This window comes from Mus pahari, chromosome 8, assembly GCF_900095145.1.
Source record: "Mus pahari chromosome 8, PAHARI_EIJ_v1.1, whole genome shotgun sequence".
NCBI classification, from domain to species: domain Eukaryota; kingdom Metazoa; phylum Chordata; class Mammalia; order Rodentia; family Muridae; genus Mus; species Mus pahari.
In genome coordinates this window covers 45,859,954-45,879,724 of record NC_034597.1, presented here as the reverse complement: position 1 = coordinate 45,879,724, position 19,771 = coordinate 45,859,954, and the positions used below count along the sequence as shown (strand labels likewise).

The following is a 19,771-nucleotide window of genomic DNA, read 5'->3' as shown; positions in this document are numbered from 1 at the left end:
GTAATGGCACGGTGGGTGCTGGGTGCCCTTTCTCCTATCTGTGTCTGGGCCAGAGGTTGGAGATGTGCGGAGGATGAACCTAAGGTCTTAATCGCATGTTAGGCAAGTTTTCTACCTGGAGACACACCCTAGCCCTCCTCAAAGAATCATGTTTCCCAACTGTTTGGCTTCTGCCTCTTTTTCTCTTGGAGACCAGTGTGCATTTAAGATAATCCCTGGCTCCATTCATGTCTTTGGGGACTAAAGTCACTGCCCAGCATTTTAATGACAGGGTTGTCACATAGACTTCTTGTAGATCTCACCCTAAAGAAATTCCTTTTTCCGAGTCCTTTGGAGAAAGGAGCACATAGCACCCTGTCTGCACAGCAGAAGGGAAATGTTTCTTATCCTGGGCTCTATCTCTCCTCGGAGATTCCTGAGAGATGGCTGTTCCAAGGCTGCACATTTCTTTCTCCCCATTCCTTGAGCTATCTGGAAGGGAAAGAACTTCAGGCATTTCTGCTAACCCTGGGCCATACTCAGTCCCTGTGCAGAGGCTCTGGCCACCTGGAGCAGAATGCTGCCCGGTTTTGCAAGTCTCCATGACACAATAGGATTCAGCATCCAAACCCCCTGAGCTCAGCTCATCTTTTCCTGAGCCTTCATATTCTCTAGACTCAAGCTTCTTGTCTGAAACCATGAAGCATTGCCCAGACACCTGGGTGCCACTTTTTTCTTGTCTTTTTCTTTTCCCAGCAAAGAAGGCCAGTAGGCAATAGCAGAACTTGAGATATGTCTTATACTAGGCAAGGAAGAACGTGTGTGTGTGTGTGTGTGTGTGTGTGTGTGTGTGTGTTTGGGGTGTAACACATGATTTGCTGAGGAATAGCATGTGTTAATGTTGGCACTGGATGAACAACAACAATGAAGCTTGAGACTTGAAGAGAAACAGGCTAAGCATTTGCCCAGGCTAGTGAGGAGGTGGTAGTCCGAACTAAAACTGGTCTCATGCTGTGAGGAGCAGGACATTTTAGTGGTGGAAGCAACTGGCGTGTTGGATCTTTTTTAAACCACTGAGGAATAAGAATCTAGTGTGCCTTCTAAGTCAGAACAAAGTACGAAAGGCAGCCGTACCCCGTGCTGGTGATGAGCAGTCATTCCAACTGTATTCCCTCTGCCTCCACCTTCCAGATCCTCCCAGAGTCCTGATGGGTGCTGAGCAGGTTTCTGCTTAGACGTCTTCCTTGGGATGGGCATCCCAGGATTCTGCTAAAATGCCTACTTTAAAGCAATGGAACCAAGGGAGGGGTGTGGCTCAGTGGTAGAACACTTGCCCAGTAGGCACCAAGCCCTCACTTTGATCCCCAGCACCAGGTCAAAGAGAAGAAAGACAGAAAACATTAGTAACTCGGAAAAGCCTGGCACCCCTTAGGAAGTACTATTGAGGTAAGAATCACAACACTGTTCAACAGTTAGTTATTAAGTACCACAGCACCAGATAAACTGTTCCCAGTAGACAGGGTATAGAAACAGACCAAAAGAAAAAAAAAATTCATTCTGCCAAGTATCATAATATACACATGGACTCCCAGCGTTCAAAGGCTAAGACAGGAGAAGTACCACAAGTTTGAGACCAGCCTGGATGACACAGCAAGCTCCAGGCTAACCCAGGCTACAGAGACTCTAAAACAGAGCACTTGAAGATAACCAGGCAATGCTCAGCATAGATCAGAAAATCGTGTTGGCCGAGGCAGGAAAATGTTCTCCTGGTCCTTCCGATAGGACTATAGGTTGCTTAACACAGCCACAGTATATAATAACCAGTAAGAAATCCAACAGAATACCAAGACCTGGTGGTGCACACCTCTAATCCCAGCATTCAAGAGGCAGAAAGGCAGGGGGTATGAGTTCAAGGCCAGCCTGATCTACATAGCAATTTCTAGGATATCCAGGGCTATATAGAGAGACTCTATCTAAAAAAGAAAGAAAGAAAGAAAGAAAGAAAGAAAGAAAGAAAGAAAGAAAGAAAGAAAGAAAGAAAGAAAGAAAAAGAAATATGATGGCAGTGTAGATCCCATCATGAAGGGATCAGCTCTCCCTCCAAGGTAGCGGGAAGGCACTGAAGGGTTTCAAAGCAGAGGAGTGACATTATCAGTTTCATTTAGAGGAATCTGCTGCAAATGGGTGGCCCTTGGGGGAAAGGCCAGGGGCAAGGAAATTGGTTCAATCATTGTCACAGGAATCTCGCTTAGAAATGTCTACAAGGTTACTCAGTGATGGGAGTAGAGAGAAGTTACTGTATTTGGTGTTTAGGAAATAAATTGCCAAGACTGCTAAGCAAGGTGGCACAGACCTTTGATATCAGCACTCAAGAGGTAGGTGTGGGCTGATCTTTGTGAGTTCAAGGTTCACCAGGTTAATATCGAAAGTTCCAGGCCAGGCAGGACCCATAGTGAGACCCTGTCTTTAAAAAAAAAAAAAATGCAAAGAGGATTGCTAGGAGTCAAAGAGGGCACTTTTTTATTTTAATGGGGATATTTGTAAATATATCAAGGATGACACTAGATCTTGTTTTAATGTCTTCACCCTGCTGTGGGGAGTCGGATGCTGTCCCTGCCACCCTTCCACTCTCAGGACTGGAGAAGACATCCCCTGTGTCTTTGGGCTTTATGACTCCAGAGCCAGAATAAATACTTAGTGCCACTTCCCTTTCCCACAGACCTCGGAGCGTGGCTTTTTCCTGTTGCGCTGGAATTGAGGGCATCTCGCTCACTTTCGCCATATGTGTTGAGCAGGCACTCAGTCTTAATCTCCAATAAAATGAGCAACTACTGGCACGGGGCTTTATATTTGAAATATCATAGTGAGCAGTTACATATATCAGAGAGAGAGAGAGCTGGGTGTCCATGTTCCCTAGAGACTTCTTGGAGCCACTGGTTTGGGTCCTACCAGTCCTCCAGCCAGGCTGTAGCTCATCACTGGCCTCCTGAGAAGTAAGTCTTTCTAGTTTTGCTGTGCTTGGGTCCGGCCTCCGTTAGCATCTCTTATAGCCTCCAGCTTTCTTAACACGTTCGGACTGGAATCTTGCTAAAGCTCCCATCCTGAAAACTGTGGCGTGAAGGGTGTGTGTCCAGGACTGTTTCTACCCTGTTTGGGGAAATAACAAAGAGGCTTGAGGAGTTCAGCTTCCAATGGGAAGATACCCCGTACTTGCTTATGCCAACACAGAAGCTTTCTTCTACCTTTCTATTACCACTCTGAAGGATCGCTCCGTTTTTCCCACGGGAACTCATAGATGTAGCTCATGAAATCATCTGCTGGTCTGCTGAACCCTGAAGGATTAACGTTATATACCACATTTACATCACATGCCAGAGAGCATGAACTCAGAGGGCTTACAGGATCATGAGGGTGAGGCCCTCCTGGTACTGAATGAAAGAAGGCACAAGATTAGTTCCTTTGACAAGCTGGAGTACTAGCTGCCCTCACAGTTGGGTTATGACTGAACCACGTGGGGAACTTGCAGCAAGGTGATAGATCTTGGTGAATACCGAGTCCATGAACCTCTCTAATCTGAGAACCTACCAGCCCTCCTAGGACCCACACCTGCTCCCCCAAGACTGAATACAGAGTCAGCCCGACTCTGCTGGGCAGACCTAACAGAAGCAGCCATTAACCTTTCTCTGTGCCTGGGGCATCAGCTCTGAGCTCTGGGGAATGAAACAACAAGAAACTTGAGACACAGTTGGAAAGGTGTGGTCTAGGGTTAAAATGAGGCTCCGTGCTGTGTCCGGGCGTGATAGTCCTGGGCTCTGAACTTCTTCAGTTTTATCTCTTCTCCATTACCCAGCCCAGCTCAGAGCCGTGTTTAGCCAGTACCGAAGAAAGAAAGTACTCAGCTCTTGGAAAACGCTGAGCTAAGGTGTTCAGACTTCTTGGCTAAACTAAGTACTGAGTGGTGATTCAGCAGGAACTGCAGGTCCAGTATCTGGCCCTGGAGAGAAAAGGATATGAAGAAAGGGGAAGGGAGGAGGAGGTGGCACAGCAGGAGCTCAAAGTGTCCAGGCAAAGCTGTGCCAGGCATGACCTCCAGAAACGCTGGCTGGCCAGCTAACTGCCCTCTTCTGAGGGCTTGTCCTTGAAGCAGAGAGGAAACGCTCAAAGAACCTCTTCCTATAAAAGGGAGTTCTGAGGTTTCTAAATTATCATCAAGATGAAAGGGGCCAAGGAAGGAACATATACTCCGCTACGGTGGGCAAGATCTATTTCAAAACCAAACCACTACTGTATACTTCATAGCAGTTCTCGGGATCAAAGCGTCGTTTACGAAGAAAGGCCGCTTTGATTGTTGGTCGCCGTCGTCGCTTCGGTTTGATGCTTTGTTTTCCGAAGCCGGCTTATTTACATCTATGACTTCCTGCGGTCATGGTGTGTCACATGTCCAACAATGCCAACGTTTGTTGTAGTAGGCAGGGTGCCTACAGGCTTTATGATGTGACTCCTCACGCCCCGCCCCCGTGAGAGAACTGTCTCTGAGTGATGGCGCCCACTTGTATCCCCAACACTGGGGAGGCAGATGCAGGAGGATCAGGAGTTCCCAGCCAGACTTAGCCACACAGTGAGTTCGAGGCCTGCTTCAGCGCCATAAGATCCTGCCTTAAAAAAAAAACCAAACTGTTTCGCTGGGGGTAGTTCTTGGAAGCTAATTCTGCTTTCCACTCTGTCCCTGGACTCACCTAAACCTCTTTGAGGAGGAACAGATGGTGAGACCTACAGCTTTCTGGGCAGAACCGGGCCTTATCTCAGGTTGTGTGCCTTAGAGCTCAAACACTATTTTCTTTGCCTATCAGTGCTAATGGCAGCCAGCAGACTCCTAGATCTGGAAAGGGATGAGGTTAGACATGCCCAGTGTTTCCGTGATTAGAAACTCGTGCCCAGTTCCTTCTCTGAGTAGTAGAGGTGGCCAAGGAACCCTGTCCAGCCTATCAGAATGCCGGGTGTGGCCACACCCTCTCCGGCCACTGGGCCAGTGTCCCAGCTGCCTCACAGGCACCCCGCGGGGCTGTGCACATGGGCATCACCTTGGCCTTCTGCTGTGGCTCCAGAGCCACAGAAGCAGGGGGTGTTGGCCAGAGCATAGCAGAGAAGTGCGTGCCCCAGCCTAAGGTGAGAGCGTGAGGCTGACCTTTCTGGCACTCACGCCCGCCACTCACCCTGGCCAGGCAGAGGGAAGCTCGAGCTGATTCAAAGGGGTTGGGTGCTCCATCCCAGAGAGGCGCTTGTTTTGAAGTTCTGGAGTGGAACAGGGTGTTCTGGTTTCTGCAGAGTGGTGTCATGTCTTCCCCAATCTCGGCAGCTGGCTGCTTACTTCTCGGTCCTGGCATCTCCCCCCACCCCAGCTCCTTTTCTCTCTTTGTATTTCTCCCCCTTGCCTCATACGCTGTTGCTCATATTCTCTCTCTCTCTCTCTCTCTCTCTCTCTCTCTCTCTCTCTCTCTCTCTCTCTCCTCCATCTCTCTTTATTGTCTCTGGTACATGAGCACATCTTCCACCATGACCTTTCCTTCCTTCCATTTGTCCTTCCTTCCTTCCTTCCTTCCTTCCTTCCTTCCTTCCTTCCTTCCTTCCTTCCTTCCATTCATTCTTTAAGACAAGGTCTCTTTAACCTTAGCTACCCTGGAACTCAGTGTGTAAATCAGGCTAGCCTCAGATTTGCCACCATCCCCCTGCCTCTGCCTCCTAAGTGCTGGGATTGCAGGTGTGTGTCAACCTACCTGCCACCCCCCCCCCCTGCACGCCTGCTTTCTATGCCCTGTTTTCACTTCCCTATAAAGACGAGGAGGAGAAGCCTGCTTCTGGTGATGGTAAACATAAATAAACTTTTCCAAGATGCCTCCAGACTGGTCCTGACCAGGAAAGTCGAATGGAGCCAGGAATGATGGCGCGTAACTATAACAATGGAACTCTTAAGACTGAAGTGAGTTTGAAGCCATAGACTACAAAGTAAGACTACAGAGTTTTACTAGACTACATAGGAAGACCCTACTTTAAAAAAAAAAAACCACGGAGGGTTAGGGAGATGTCTCACTGAGTAAAGTGCTGGCTGCATAAACATGAAGGCCTGAGTTCCCATCACCACAGCACACACCTGTAATCCCAGCACTGGAGACAAAGACAGGAGCATCCGGGGCCCCGCTGGCTGGCCAGTCTAGTCAATTGTGAGAAATTCTACATGACAAAACGGGTGGGAAGCAATAAAGACATCTACCTGATGTTGGCTCCCAGCCTTCATGTGCATGCATGTTTCTTACACAAGTATGCATATGCATGGTCTCACAGTCTGTACATACACACATATATACATATATATATATATATATATATATATATATATATATATATATACAGAGAGAGAGAGAGAGAGAGAAAAGCTATAGTGGCTATAGTGGAGCACACTTGTTATCTCTGCCTTGGGAGATACAGACTGAAGGGTCAGCAGTTCAGAGCCAGCCTGGACTCCATGTGTCTCAATACACATCTATACACACAAAACTGCAAATGGGCTTTTCCAAGCTCGGAGGGAACGTGAGTCTGTGACAATGCTTTGCCACACTGGCTATCAGCATGCTAATTCCTGCCGCTCAGGGTGCCGCCTGGACTGGGGCCAGGCCAGTGTCTTCAGGCGACAGACTCAGTTCCAAGCGGTGCCACAGCACATTGTGGGCACCTCCAGCAGGGGCGAGGAGGCGAGTGACCGGGAAGAAGTGGTTAAAATACGATGCAATACCAAGGCTGGTCTTTGCCCAAGGGAGGGCCTAGAACTGGGCATCCCATCGTGCTTTTGCCACTAAATAGCTGGGACCTCATTTACATATATAAATGGGGTTCTTGATCTGTTAAGGTCATTCTCAGGAGACTAGAAATATTCATCTGAGAAGCAGGGCAGAAGCTTACATATCTCTTCCTCCGGAGTAAAGCCCCAGCTATACATCTGACTCAGTTATCTTAAAACAAGCAATCTAGCCCCCTCTCCAAATCGTCTTATTCCTGTTTACACTGTCAGGCCAGAATGGAGAGGTTCATGGTCAGAAGGATGAAGATGGTGTGAGGAAAAATTTCATGACTTTCTGAGAACAGTGCAGAATGACCCTTGCCTCAACAAGAATTCTGCCAGAGTCCCGTATGCAGAGGCATGCACACTTGAAAATCATTTCCTAGTACTGTGTGGGGATGAGCTTTCTGTATTTCATGAGCTTTCTTCTGGGAAGCAAGAGAGGCCATGTCGCCTGCCCTTTGTTCCCCCTTGCAGAAAACAGGACCTCCCTGGGGCAGCAGAGTGAAGCCTGTGAAAAGCTCCCAAACAGTCTCTGTGCAGGTTTCTCTGTCCTCCATTCAGTGAGCTTTAGCACCAATTGTGTGCCTCCATTTTCAAAGGACACCACCAGTGATCACCAAGTATTAAAAATAAAAATAAAAGCCTTCCCGTACCATGTGCTCCAGGATCTCAGTGGACACTGCCTAGCAGGGTCGTTGATGGTTGTGGATCAACTCATGGCTTCTCGACTGGCCCCGAAGAGGTCCGCTTTCTATGGGGCATTCCCTCCTAACAGCTGGAAGCACCTGGCGCATAGGAACTAGTCATTTGCGTTATTGTTTCTCCATCTCTGGAGGCTGAGGCACAGGTGACCATCTTGGCTTCCGGACCAGTCCCGTTCAGCAGCCCCACAGTTCCTGCTCCGTCCCAGCGCCATCTCTGATCCCACATTTCTAGACAGCTTGGGTTTCAGAATCCCAGAGTTGGTGATTTGTAGAGGACTATCATGAGAAAGATGAAACCAATCGGAAATAGAGAAGAAACAGGGATAAAAGGAGAAGAGTTGAGAATACAGGAAGAAGTGTCGGAGGTCCATCCAATAACACAACAGTGCGTAGTATGGCCTAGTGGATGATGGGACCACTTTTTTGAAAAAAAAAAATCGTGTATGTGTGTGTACATTTACTCATTGATCCATCTTACTGATCTGACACAACCGCTTTAAAACGTATCACATGGGGCTGGAGAGATGGCGCCTGGGTTGGGTTCCCAGTAATGCAGCCCACGGCTTCTTGTACCACCCCCGTTTTCCAGGCTGACTTCTGGTGGCTCTGCCAGCATGATCCTGAGAAAGGCCATGCCCCACCAGACTTCATCTTCAGTGGAGATTGAACCCAGGATCTTGTATATGGGAGGCAAGTGCTCTGCAGCGAACTACAGTCGCAGCTTTAATTTTAATTTCTTTAATTTTTGAAATAGAGTCTTATTAAGTTGCTCTAGCTGGCCTTGGACCCACCCTCATAGTACACACAGGCTTTGAACTCACATCCTTCTGCCTCTGGTCTCCTAAGAAGCTGGGATTACAGACCTGTATCACAGAGTCTGGCTCATGCTCTTTTTGAGTTTATGTTTATAAACTCAGGAATGCTTATAAACTTTTTTTTTAAATTATCCACCTAAAATTTTTGACAGTAACACACAGACTACAAGATATCTTCATAGGACGCAATGGCCTGTTTCTAGACACAGAGAGCGAGGGGCAGAGAGGTTGACTGACGTGCCTGGGCGTCCTGCTATCAGCGACTAAGGGAGGGAACTGTGGCTGTGCGTAATTCAGGTTTCAAAGTCCTATCAGAGTTAAACGTGCCAAGTCCCTCTGAGGAAACATTTCTATCACCTTCCCTCCGAGTTACTACTACCCACCCCTTAACACTATATCACTCCACATACCAGCCATTCTGAGTTCTGCTTACCAGGTGTGCCCTCAACTGACACCCCAAACTTACCTGCTCTTCCTCTGGCCAGGGGTTAGAGTAGCAGACATAGCCCTGACTGTATGTTCTGAGGACTCCCTAATCTGTATTTAAAACATTCTAAATGAAGACATGTTTAAACTACTGACCACTGGCGTTTTATTTCAAATGGTCTTGAGAGATGAATTTTAAATAGCCTCTTCTATGTAAAGTTTATAATCGATAAATGACTCTGTGCACTACCGTGATCCTTGTCCACCCTTAAGCTTGTGTGTCTTTCCACCTAGTGGACTTAGCCTAGAGAAATCACGAATGAGTTCCATCACAGTATGTCTGACAACACAGTAGTATGTAGTATGTCCTTCTAGCTCTGACTTGAGGAATGACTTGAGGAACTCAGCCAGCCACAGGCTCTCCAGATTCTCTCTTAAGCCTTTGTTTGCTTACTGTTTTCCTCAGAACTGGGGACTGGGGCCAGAGCCTAAGACAGGCAAAGCAGCACTCGACCCTTAAGCCCCAGCCCCAGTCTTTTGGCTTGCACTCTTAACTTCTCTCATGACCCTTGATTATAAGTTCAGGCTAATAAAATAAGGAGACCAACAAAACAATGGAGGCGAGCCAGGCATGGCAGTGCACACGGGTAACCCCAGCACTTGGGAGATGGAGTCAAGGAGAATCAGGAGTTCCAATTCATCCTCAACTACATAGCGAGTTGGTGGCCAGCAAGGGATTATGAAACTCTGTCTCCAAAACGGACAAGCAAGGGGACAAAAAACAAAGAAATGGAGGCCGTGGATGTCCTGGCATCTAGCGCCCACTTGCCTCGGCAGAAGCTGGACCTGAGTTGTTGATTTTTGTTTTGTTCTTTTGCTTTGGAGGTAGGGTTGTCCATGTGAACCTGAAGCTGGTTGGAATAGAGAGAGAATTTTGAGGGGGTCCCTGGGATTACATCAGTGGTTCTCAACATGTATGTCATAACCTCTTTGGGAGTCAAATTCCCCTTTTGCAGGGGTCACCTAAGACCCTCAGAAAACACAGATATTTACATTACAACTCATAACAGTAGCACCGTTACAGTTCTGAAGTAGCCACAAAAATAATTTTGTGGTGGGGGTTAGGGGGGTCACCACAACATGAGGAAGTGGGTTAAAGGACCCCAGCATTAGGAGGGTTGAGGACCATGACTTAGATGGAGAAGAAACATTGTCTCCTGTCCTTTGGGTTTCTCTAAAGAGGGAAGCACCTGTTGTCCACTGCAGGACTGTCACTCAGGCAGGAAGAACAGGGTTGATGCTTTAGTTGTGGGGTCCCAGCTAGGTTAGGCAACCAGAAGTGTTGGCATGTCACCTTGCAGTATGGAAGTGTGTTCCCTACACTGGCACACTGGTGACCTCACCTTCACTAGCCCACTTCTAGAGGGCCGAGCTCCTGCCGCTGGACCCTGGAGTCCCCCCACCCCCACCCCGCATTTCGCCCCACTGCTGTTTTTAGTGCTGATGTTTTGGTGCTGAAACTTGCCCTGGGACACGTGATCAGTGCATACTCCACCGCTGAGAACCTCACCCCAGCTCCACCCAGTCGCTCTTTAAATGCTTTTCTATTTGAAGACAGGTCCTGCTTTCTGCTCTTTCTGCAGTGTCTGTCCCTGTATTCCATTTTTACTGCTGCCGAGTTAAATTATCATACTCTTAGTGGCTTACAACCCACAACTTGTCATCTTGGAGGTCAGAGGTCCTAAACTCAAGTGTCAGCAAGGCTGTGTATCTCCAGGGACTGCACGGAGAGTTGTTTATTTGGTTTTTCTGGTTTCTAGGGTCCTGCATTCCTTGGCTCATGGACCCTCTGTCGTCAGAGTCAGCCACAGCATCTTCAACTCTTTCTCCTTCCCTTCTTCCTTCCTTTTCTCCCTCTCTCCCTAGTCCCATCTTTCTCTCATCTCCATCCTCAATCCTCTTTTGTGGCTCTTGTCTCCCTCTTGTTCGGACTCTTATGACTACATTTGCGCTTATTCAGATCATCCAGCGTAAGCTCCATCTCTCCAGATTCTTAGCTGAATCACATTGACAACGTTCCTTTTCAATATTTACAAATCCTAAGGCTCAGAATGTTGGCGTCTTTCGGATGGCCGTCATTCTGACTTCCTAAGAAGAGCCTGATGAAGCCTCTTCAATGCAAAGGAAGTAAAGGGGAAACTTCTGTGCTTCCTAAGGAGCGTCAAAATGAGGTGAAGCTGAGCACATGTTCTCTTTTGGGAACAAGAGTTTCCAAGCCCCCTCCATAATGGGCATGCAGATTGGCAGGTGGAGTCAAGAGCACTGAATCTTTCCACACCTAAATGTTGGAAGATTAAGTACCAGCCCTTAATATCTATGTACGTGCGAGTGTGTGTATGTGTGTGTGTGGGGGGGTGTGCACGCATGTTGGGGAAGGGGACATATGCTAGGCTGCAAAGGAAGGAGCTCAGAGGATAACTTGGAGCAATTGATTTTTCCCCTTCTACCATGTGGGTCCTAGGGATGAAACTCAGGTCTTCAGCCTCCGCAGAGAACACCTTTATACCCTGAGTCATCTTTCTGGCCATGGTTGCTTTCTAGTTTGGGTTTGTTTTTCTTACAAGCACTAGGAATTGAATGTAGGACCTCATGAACACTAGTCAAGCACCCTTCTGCTCCTCTCACACACACTCTTCCTCCCTTCTCCCTCCCTCCCTCTCTCCCTCTATCCCTTCCTCCGTCTGTCCCTCTCAAACAGAGAGGGAGAGGAGAGAGGAGAGAGGAGAGAGGAGAGAGGAGAGAGGAGAGAGGAGAGAGAGAGAGAGAGAGAGAGAGAGAGAGAGAGAGAGAGAGAGAGAGGAAGACACCCAAATCAGATAAGCATGGAGTTCCACAGAGCTGTAGAAACTAGTGACCACTTACTATGTACAAGAACTAGAGTTTTCCATTGCTTTTTTCTAGCTAGACCAAAGCTATAAAGTTCACATAGATGGGGGCCCCTTCTACAAGATCCCCTGTGCTGGCCTGGGCCCAATATGGACTCGCTGACACCCATGCTATCTCTGCTCTCAACACATCATTTTGTGCTCACCATTCTTGTTTCTTTTGGGTTTAGAGGAGAGGAGTTGAGAGGGGAGTGCAAGGTCTCTGTAGCTCAGGCTAGCCTGGAATTCATTAAGCAGCCAAAGATGACCTCGAAGTCATGTCTGCCCCATAGCCTCAGCCTCCTGGGTACTGGGATGACAGGCATGTACCACTACGCCTAGATTCCAGTTATCTCTCAACTCACTCTCATACCAGAGGGCCCGACCTCGGTAGAGCCCACGTAGATGGGTGATGGGCAGGTAGGAATCTTTATGTTCCAAGCTATAGGGCCAGTGGTCCCTGCTGAGTTGGAGAGTCTTGGGGGCCAGCTTGGGCCACTTATCAAGGTCCTGTTTGAGAGAGATGGAAGGAAGGAGAGAGGTAGGGACAGAGTGTGGCTTTCCTAAGTCACTAGATTCCAGGCATGCAGAAGTCAGGGTCTAGCTGTGCAGAGAGACAGAGAGCATGGTGGCTGGCCAGCGGCAAGGGGTGCTGGGTGTCAGATGGGCCGCAGCAGGCTTCCTGCACACAGAAGGCCTTGGCAAACCCCCAGCAAGTATTGCCTTCACTCTCTGACCTTTCCTCTCTGCCTGGAGGCTCAGGTTTCAGCTGCTGTGAGGGAGGCTGTTCTGCTGTACCAGGAGACTCAAAGTACCCTCTCTTCTCTCAGTCACATGCTATGGTGGCCCAACCAAAGGGTGAAGGGTAAGACTGGGGCCTGTGACATTGTTTGGCCAAGACTGGGGGCACAGGTCATCTGCTCACCCTAGTTCCTTCTCCACATATGTCTTGCTCCTGGAAGAGCTCTCTAACAGTGAAAGGTTAAATATTAGTCAAGGTCTGAGATCTTGTGAAGTTTGCAGGTAACAGAAGACATCAACAAGACTACATGACAGAATGCCTGTCCTTTGGTCACCAAAGTCTCCCTGCGTTTTGTAAAGAGGATTTGATGTTTTCTAGCCCAGCACACAGGGAAGGATTCTCCCTCTAGTGGGTTTGTCCCGCTCTGCCTTTGGTTTCCTCAAGCACTTTCTTGTCATCTCTCCACCCTTTCCTCACCTCCCCTTGGTGGAGATGATTTTGTTCATGGGAATAGGGTAGGGGCGGTCGAGACCCAAGCCCTTGCTTTCAAATCCTTACCCTTCCCTGAGCCATGTGGCTTTGCCATGTGGGTTCTGTTTTCTATTCTTCTTTTTATAATTCACCCTTTAGTCATCGCTGCTGTTTCTGCCCGAATTTCTGGGTATAGGACACCTGGCCCTGTACCCAGCGTGCCTCCGGGCTCTGGGGAGAAGATGAGGTCACGGCCAAGTTGTTTAGTGTCTTGGGTTGGATTATCACCAGGCACGTGATCCTAAAGTCCTTATTGAATTGAGTAAGATAACCAAATGCGTATTTATCAAGATCTCTGTCCATTTGGAACATTCTAGTATTTACAAAATGTTCTCCCTGTTCAGGCAGTTAAAATCCCTTGTCCAGCGGTCGTCCAGCAGCATGTTTTGATTTTTCTGCTATGATAGCAGGTTGGCTAATCGCTCTTGCATGGGGAATCGGGAGTTTCTACTCTCAAAAGTCAAATTTCCCGTTACTCTTTCCACTCTGAAAACAACTAGGGATTGTCTCCACAGTTAATGAAATTCTAAGGGAACAGGGGAGAGTGGTGCGCACTGTGGAATGCAGACCGGAACTGCAGAACTAATGGATTATGGCATTTTCTTGCTTTATTAAATATTTGTTGTGCTTCTGCTGTTTGTAGGCATTGATGATATGCTTGGGAGCTAAAGGCATGAAAAAGATTTTTTTAAAAAAGGAAAGGAAATTTTTTTTGTTTTGTTTGTTTTGTTTTGTTTGTTTTTCGAGACAGGGTTTCTCTGTGTAGCCCTGGCTGTCCTAGAACTCACTCTGTAGACCAGGCTGGCATTGAACTCAGATATCCGCCTGCCTCTGCCTCCCGAGTGCTGGGATTAAAGGTGTGCACCACCACACCCGGTGCAATTTTTTGTTTGTTTGTTTTTGGGAGTTTTTTTGAGGAAATTTTTAATACACACACACATATATATATTTGGGGAAAAAAAGACTGAATTTTAATATGCAACCCTGGCTAACCCAGTAGTCAGTGTGTACTCTAGGGTAGTCTTGATCTCAGAGCAGCCCACCTGCCTCAGGTAACTTGAATATGAACAGGTACCACAATGAGATATTAGCAAAATGGTCTGCAACTGTCCCAAGGACAAACTTTGTATCCGATCTATAAAATATGACTGATATAGCTTCCCTCGCAGGCAAAAGGCTGGGAATCAATAAAATGACAAAGCTTCGTGGAACAGGCAGGTCTGGAAAGATGGGAAAAGTTTGCCAGTGCAAAGCAATACAGGGAAGAAGATCACAGATAGCTGTAATGCAGGAACTTCCTGCCCTGATGACATGTCCTCAAGGTCCAGCGAGGTTGGGAAACACTTGGAAAATAGGAGTCCATTTAAGGATAAGGTGTTGCTCTAACTTAGCCATTCAAATGGAGTCAGAGCCCATGGGAGGCCTGAAAGAGAAGTAGTCCATGCTTTCACAGTGTTGCGTGGACCTTTTGAGCACTAGAAAGTATCCTGATCACCACTCAGGAAAAGGAAAGCCAGGCAAAAATCTCCCCCCTTTGTTCTCAAGTACTTCGTAAGACTCATGCTTTTAAGATTCATGCTTTTGCCAGACATGGTTGTGCAAACCTTTAATCCCAGCAGAGGCAGGCAGGTATCTGTAAATTCAAGGCCAGTCTGGTCTACAGAGTGAATTGTAGTCTAAAAACAAGGGCAAACAAAAATTAAATAAATGCAAAAGAAAGAGAGAAGGAGAAAGAGAAAGGAGAGAGAGAGAGAGAGAGAGAGAGAGAGAGAGAGAGAGAGAGAGAGAGAGAAGAGAGAGAAGAGAGAGAGGAAAAGAAAAAGAGCTTTTGCAAGCCACAGCTCCCGGGAGTTGTCTAGACAGTGCAGCCATGAAGCCCACCCAGCGTTAGGCCTCTGCACACTTGGCCAGTCAGGCAGGTTCCACATTGTTAAAAGTGCAGCAGTGACTCCTAGGTAAGGGAGCAGAGCTGGAGGCACCACTACCTGGTGCTACCAAAGAACATAGACAGGTAGCTGGGGAGCAGGCAGGCACCCGAGAACCTACTGTCACTCGTCACTGAGAAACATACAACACTTCCTTCTAAAACTAAATATAGATCTATGTGTACGTATGACCAGAATTCTATCCCTGGTTATTGACTCACAAGAAATAAAAACTCTAACCAAAGACTTGGGGGGATGCTGAGGTTGCTCAAGAGATGGTTCAGCAGGTTCAGCTCTTGCCACACAAACTGGGTGACATGAGTTCAGTCCTCAGAACTTCAAGGAGAGCACCAACCCTCAGAGCTGTCCTCTGACTTCTGCACATGGCGCCATGACATGTGACCACTTTCCACACGTACAATAGTAATAAAATAAGGGGTTTTTTCCATTTTGGTTTTTTAAGAAAAAAATCAAATAGGCTACCAGGGTGGCAAACCAGGGTGGCCTTGAACTCAAAGAGATCTCTGCTTCTGATTCCCAAGTGCTGGGATTAAAGGGGTGCACTACCACACCTGGCTAAAATAAAGTTTTTTAAAAAAATAAATTAATAAGATATAGGGGCTGAAGAGATGGCTCAGCAGTTAAGGGCATTTGCTTCTCTTCAAGAGGTCCCAGGTTTGGTTCGTGGCCACCACCACCACCACCACCACCACCCAGTAGTTTGCAACTACCTTGAACTCATTCCAGGAGACCTAATGGCCTTATCTGGTCTCCAGAGATACCCACACACCAGTAGCACGGACACACATAGATACATATAGACACACACACATAAACTTAAATAAAAAATAGTAAAAAGGATCTAGAGGCAAATGTCTTGTTGATGTTGATGTTGTTGGTGGTGATGTTGATGATGTTGTTGTTGATGATGATGATGTTATTGTTGTTGATGTTGTTGTTATTGATGTTGATGTTGTTGATGATGTTGTTATTGTTGATGATGTTGTTATTGTTGTTAATGCTGATGTTGTTAATGTTGTTGTTGATGTTGTTGTTGATGTTGTTGTTGTTGATGTTGATGTTGTTAATGTTGTTGTCATTGATGTTGTTGTTGATGATGATGATGATGATGATGATGATGTTGTAATGAGCTTGCAGTGCTGCCTCTCACTCACAGCAGCTCTTACTAAGGACGTTTGACACCTGAGCTTGAAAAGACATTTGACTTTCCTGAGGCCTCTCTCCCAAGGGTAAGGGACATAAATGAGGAGCTCGGGGAAACCATTCCCTACTCCCTCTCTCCAAATGATGAACACAGTCCCCTCTCCCACCAGGCCAGTCTCCAGACAAGTGTGATCCCCTAGTTCTTCAGGAGAAGCCAGGGCCAGAAGCGCATTCTCTTCCCTTCTCTAAGAATGATGGAGAAACGACAGTGAAAACTTTGGATCTTCTGGAAACTTTAAAGCCTTTTTACCCCGTGCATGACACGTTTGTCTTTTTTAGGGGCATCACTGGAGAAGAGGAAAGCTGCATTTCAGAAATATTGTTGTAATGGCTTTTAAGCAACCCCCTTTTAAAGAATTATTTATTTAGTTTATGTATATGAATACACTGTAGTTGTCTTCAGACACACCAGAAGAGGGCATCAGATCCTATTGCAGATGGTTGTGAGCCACCATGTGGGTGCTGGGAATTGAACTCAAGACCTCTGGAAGAGCAGTCAGTGCTCTTAGCTACTGAGCCATCTCTCCAGCCCAGATTTTTAACACCTTTAACTGTGATCATCGGTGCTGTTTTGAGGAAACCTGGCAACCTTGACATATTGTATACATGTCTTACAGCTCTCAGACTTATATTTTCATGTTGAAGGTTTTCATCACAGTATGGGGAAATATCTCAACAGTTTGTCTCTACTGCTTTCTAATTTTTAGTTTAAAAGATGATAGATGGGGGGCTGGAGAGATGGCTCAGCGGTTAAGAGCACCGACTACTCTTCCAAAGGTCCTGAGTTCAGATCCCAGCAATCACATGGTGGCTCACAGCCATCCCTAATGAGATCTGATGCCTTCTTCTGGAGTGTCTGAAGACAGCTACGGTGTACTTACATACAATAAATAAATAAATCTAAAAAAAAAAAAAAAAAAAAGATGATAGCTGCCTAAAGTTTGCCTTTCTGGTTGGTAAAGACTCTATTCTTCTTCGTATATATAAAAAGGAATATATGCCACCATTTTCCAGCTCTTTGAAAGGTCGGGGGTCTTGTAGAGGTTGGTTCATTGATAGAGTTTAGGTTGTTGAGGCAGGGTGTTATAACAAAGTCTAGGCTAGCCCAGAACTCCTTTTGTAACCCAGGCTGACCTTGAAGTTTCAGCAATTCTTAGACATCATCTCCTGTTGGGATTGCAGGCCCTGACACACTGGGATTCTTTGTATGTAGCTTTAGATGTATAATAACCCCAAACTAGCAGGACCTGCTGATCCATCAGAATGGAAAAAGAAGGCTTGTATCTATATAATGGAATGAATAGTATCTAACAATGAAACCCAGCTGTTAATATGTAACAAAATACATAGATCTTAAAGCATTATGTTTGATGGAAGAAGTCAGATCCAAAGGCCTGTAATTCCATTTGTGTGACATTTTGGAAAAGACACAATTATAGGAAAAAAAATCAGATTAGTGGTTACCAGTCACAGGGGTAGAGGATGTGTAAATAGAAAGGAGCAGAACACAGAGGCATGTTTTCAGAATGTTGGGAATATCGAGTATGATGATGATGAACAATTCATCTGCCAAATCTCATCAAAATGTGCTCTTTAAAAAGGTGAGCTTTGATGTGGATGGGGTGGCACTAGCCTGTCATTCAGACCCTTGTAGAGGAGGCTGAAGCAGGAAGACAAAGGATTTTGTTGTTGTTTTTTAGTGCTTTGCGGTGAATTTTATACTTTAATAAACCTAACAGGAGTCCCTAACCCTCTGTTGCCCCGGAACCAGGCTCAGAAAGGCTATATCCAAGATTATCCTTGTGGCTCAGAGATCACCATGAAGGGAAATAACTGGAATCCTAAGTCCATTCTGTACCCTGATCAGGACTAAGCCTCCTGAGTCAGTGCCCACACTTCCCTGCCTGCCCCTGGCCTCTAGCCCTGGACAGGGAACGAGTGCTCTGATCAAGCTCTAATTTGGGGCATGTAATCCCCATTGTAACCTATTAACCGAGCCAAAGTTTCTGGTCACTGGGGCTGCGTGTGTGAGGTTGGGAAGCCGGAACAGTGTCCTTCTGAGCAGCGGGTGTCCTGCAGCGGCTGAGAGCCTCTCTGGTGCTGTCATTTCAGTGCTCCTCACATGGGTCAACTGCTCCAGTGTCCGATGGGCCACCCGGGTTCAAGATATCTTCACCGCTGGGAAGCTCCTGGCCCTGGCTCTGATCATCATCATGGGTATTGTGCAGATATGCAAAGGTAAATGTGGAGGGGACCACAGGGCTCCGCACGACTTCCCACCCCTTGCATGGACTCATCCTGAGATTCCCAAGTCGTGACCTTGACTGGCTTCTGTTGTTCACTTATTTGACAAAGGGGATCAGACGGTGTTTTCCTCTGGATTATGGATGCCCACTTCCACTCCCATCCACCACTTTGCAAAGAGCTCTCTACACTTGCTTCAGGACTAACACAGCTAAGCAAGGACCCCAAATCTCTGTACTCAGTTCTTATTTTGCCACAACCCCAGGGAAGACATTTCTTGCGTTTTCTGTTTGTACTTGGTTAATATCTTAAAATGAAGAACAGAAGAAGAGAATTTCATATATTTCAATATTGCTCATAGTCTCCAGGGGGAAAGCGAGCTACATTCTTGAGACTTCTGCCAACATTCCCCATCGGATTTGATCTGGATTTGGTTTCCATGGGACCCACAGCACTGCTGGGCTCTGCACAGCGTCACTGCCTCTTGGAGAAAATGAGATGACAAACAGGAGCACCTCCTGCCTGCTCACAAGCTCTGTACTAGATACTCCCCTTGATCATTTTAATCAGTGGAATTAAGCCCTGGGGAGTGGGGGGGGGGATGGACGGACGGACATATTGTTTCCAGGAATTTAGGCTTAGGAAACATTGTGCTATCTTCTCAAAGATAATGAATCTTTCCTAACCTCAGTTCTCAGTTCTCTCTCCCGATCACACAAACCTCCTTATTTCTTGTCCTAATGCTGGGTTACCATTGTCTAAATAGCAGAGCCAATTACTCTGTCTTATCCCAGCCTTATTTAGTCAGAAGCTGTGGGTATATGTGGTGTGGGTGTATATACTCAAACCTGGGTTTTGCACATGCCCTCTAATACAAAGCTACATCTTCAACCCAGAAGCTTAAAAAAAAAAAAAAAAAGGTTTATTCTGCTATATATGTATCATATGTATTTGATATTTTATATGTGTAAGTGTTTTGCCTGCACATATATGTGTGCCATGTGCATGCCTAGTGCCCATAAAGCCAGTAGAGAACACTGGATCACCTGGTTGTGAACCACCCACCATATGGGTGCTGAGGATAGAGAACCTGGATGCTCTGTAGGTACCGCAAGTGCTCTGAACTGCTGAGCCATCTCTCCAGTCCAACCCCCCAGCATCTTTTTTTTACCAAAGGATCCAAAAGAAAACCAAATATCCCTTAGGAAGTGATGGGCTATGGGCAAAGTAAACAAAATAGACTTGAACTGACAGAATGCTCGAGGTCTGTGAGAACTTGAGTGTTGGTTGCTCTTGATGCCTTCTTCACGAAACACAAATAGTATATCAAGAAAAGTAGTCCAGAGACTGCCATGACACTAACTTCTCCATTTACATGAACTTTCCTTCTAAATAATGTTGTTGCCTTTTTGAAAAGAACGT

General features: G+C 46.6%; 1 protein-coding gene across 4 annotated transcripts in view; it reads left to right on the top strand.

The window, feature by feature from the left end:
* The window catches only part of Slc7a8 (solute carrier family 7 member 8), a 57,337-nt gene that overhangs the window by 24,918 nt on the left and 12,648 nt on the right, over positions 1 to 19,771 (top strand). For 3 of the 4 annotated variants that reach the window (XM_029541741.1, XM_021203587.2, XM_029541742.1), the window contains one exon: positions 18,218 to 18,343. In XM_029541741.1, the coding sequence (XP_029397601.1) occupies positions 18,218 to 18,343 (126 nt within the window). Of the gene's footprint in view, positions 1 to 18,217; positions 18,344 to 19,771 lie in introns of those variants that run through there. The other variant, XM_021203588.2, reaches the window with a different exon arrangement.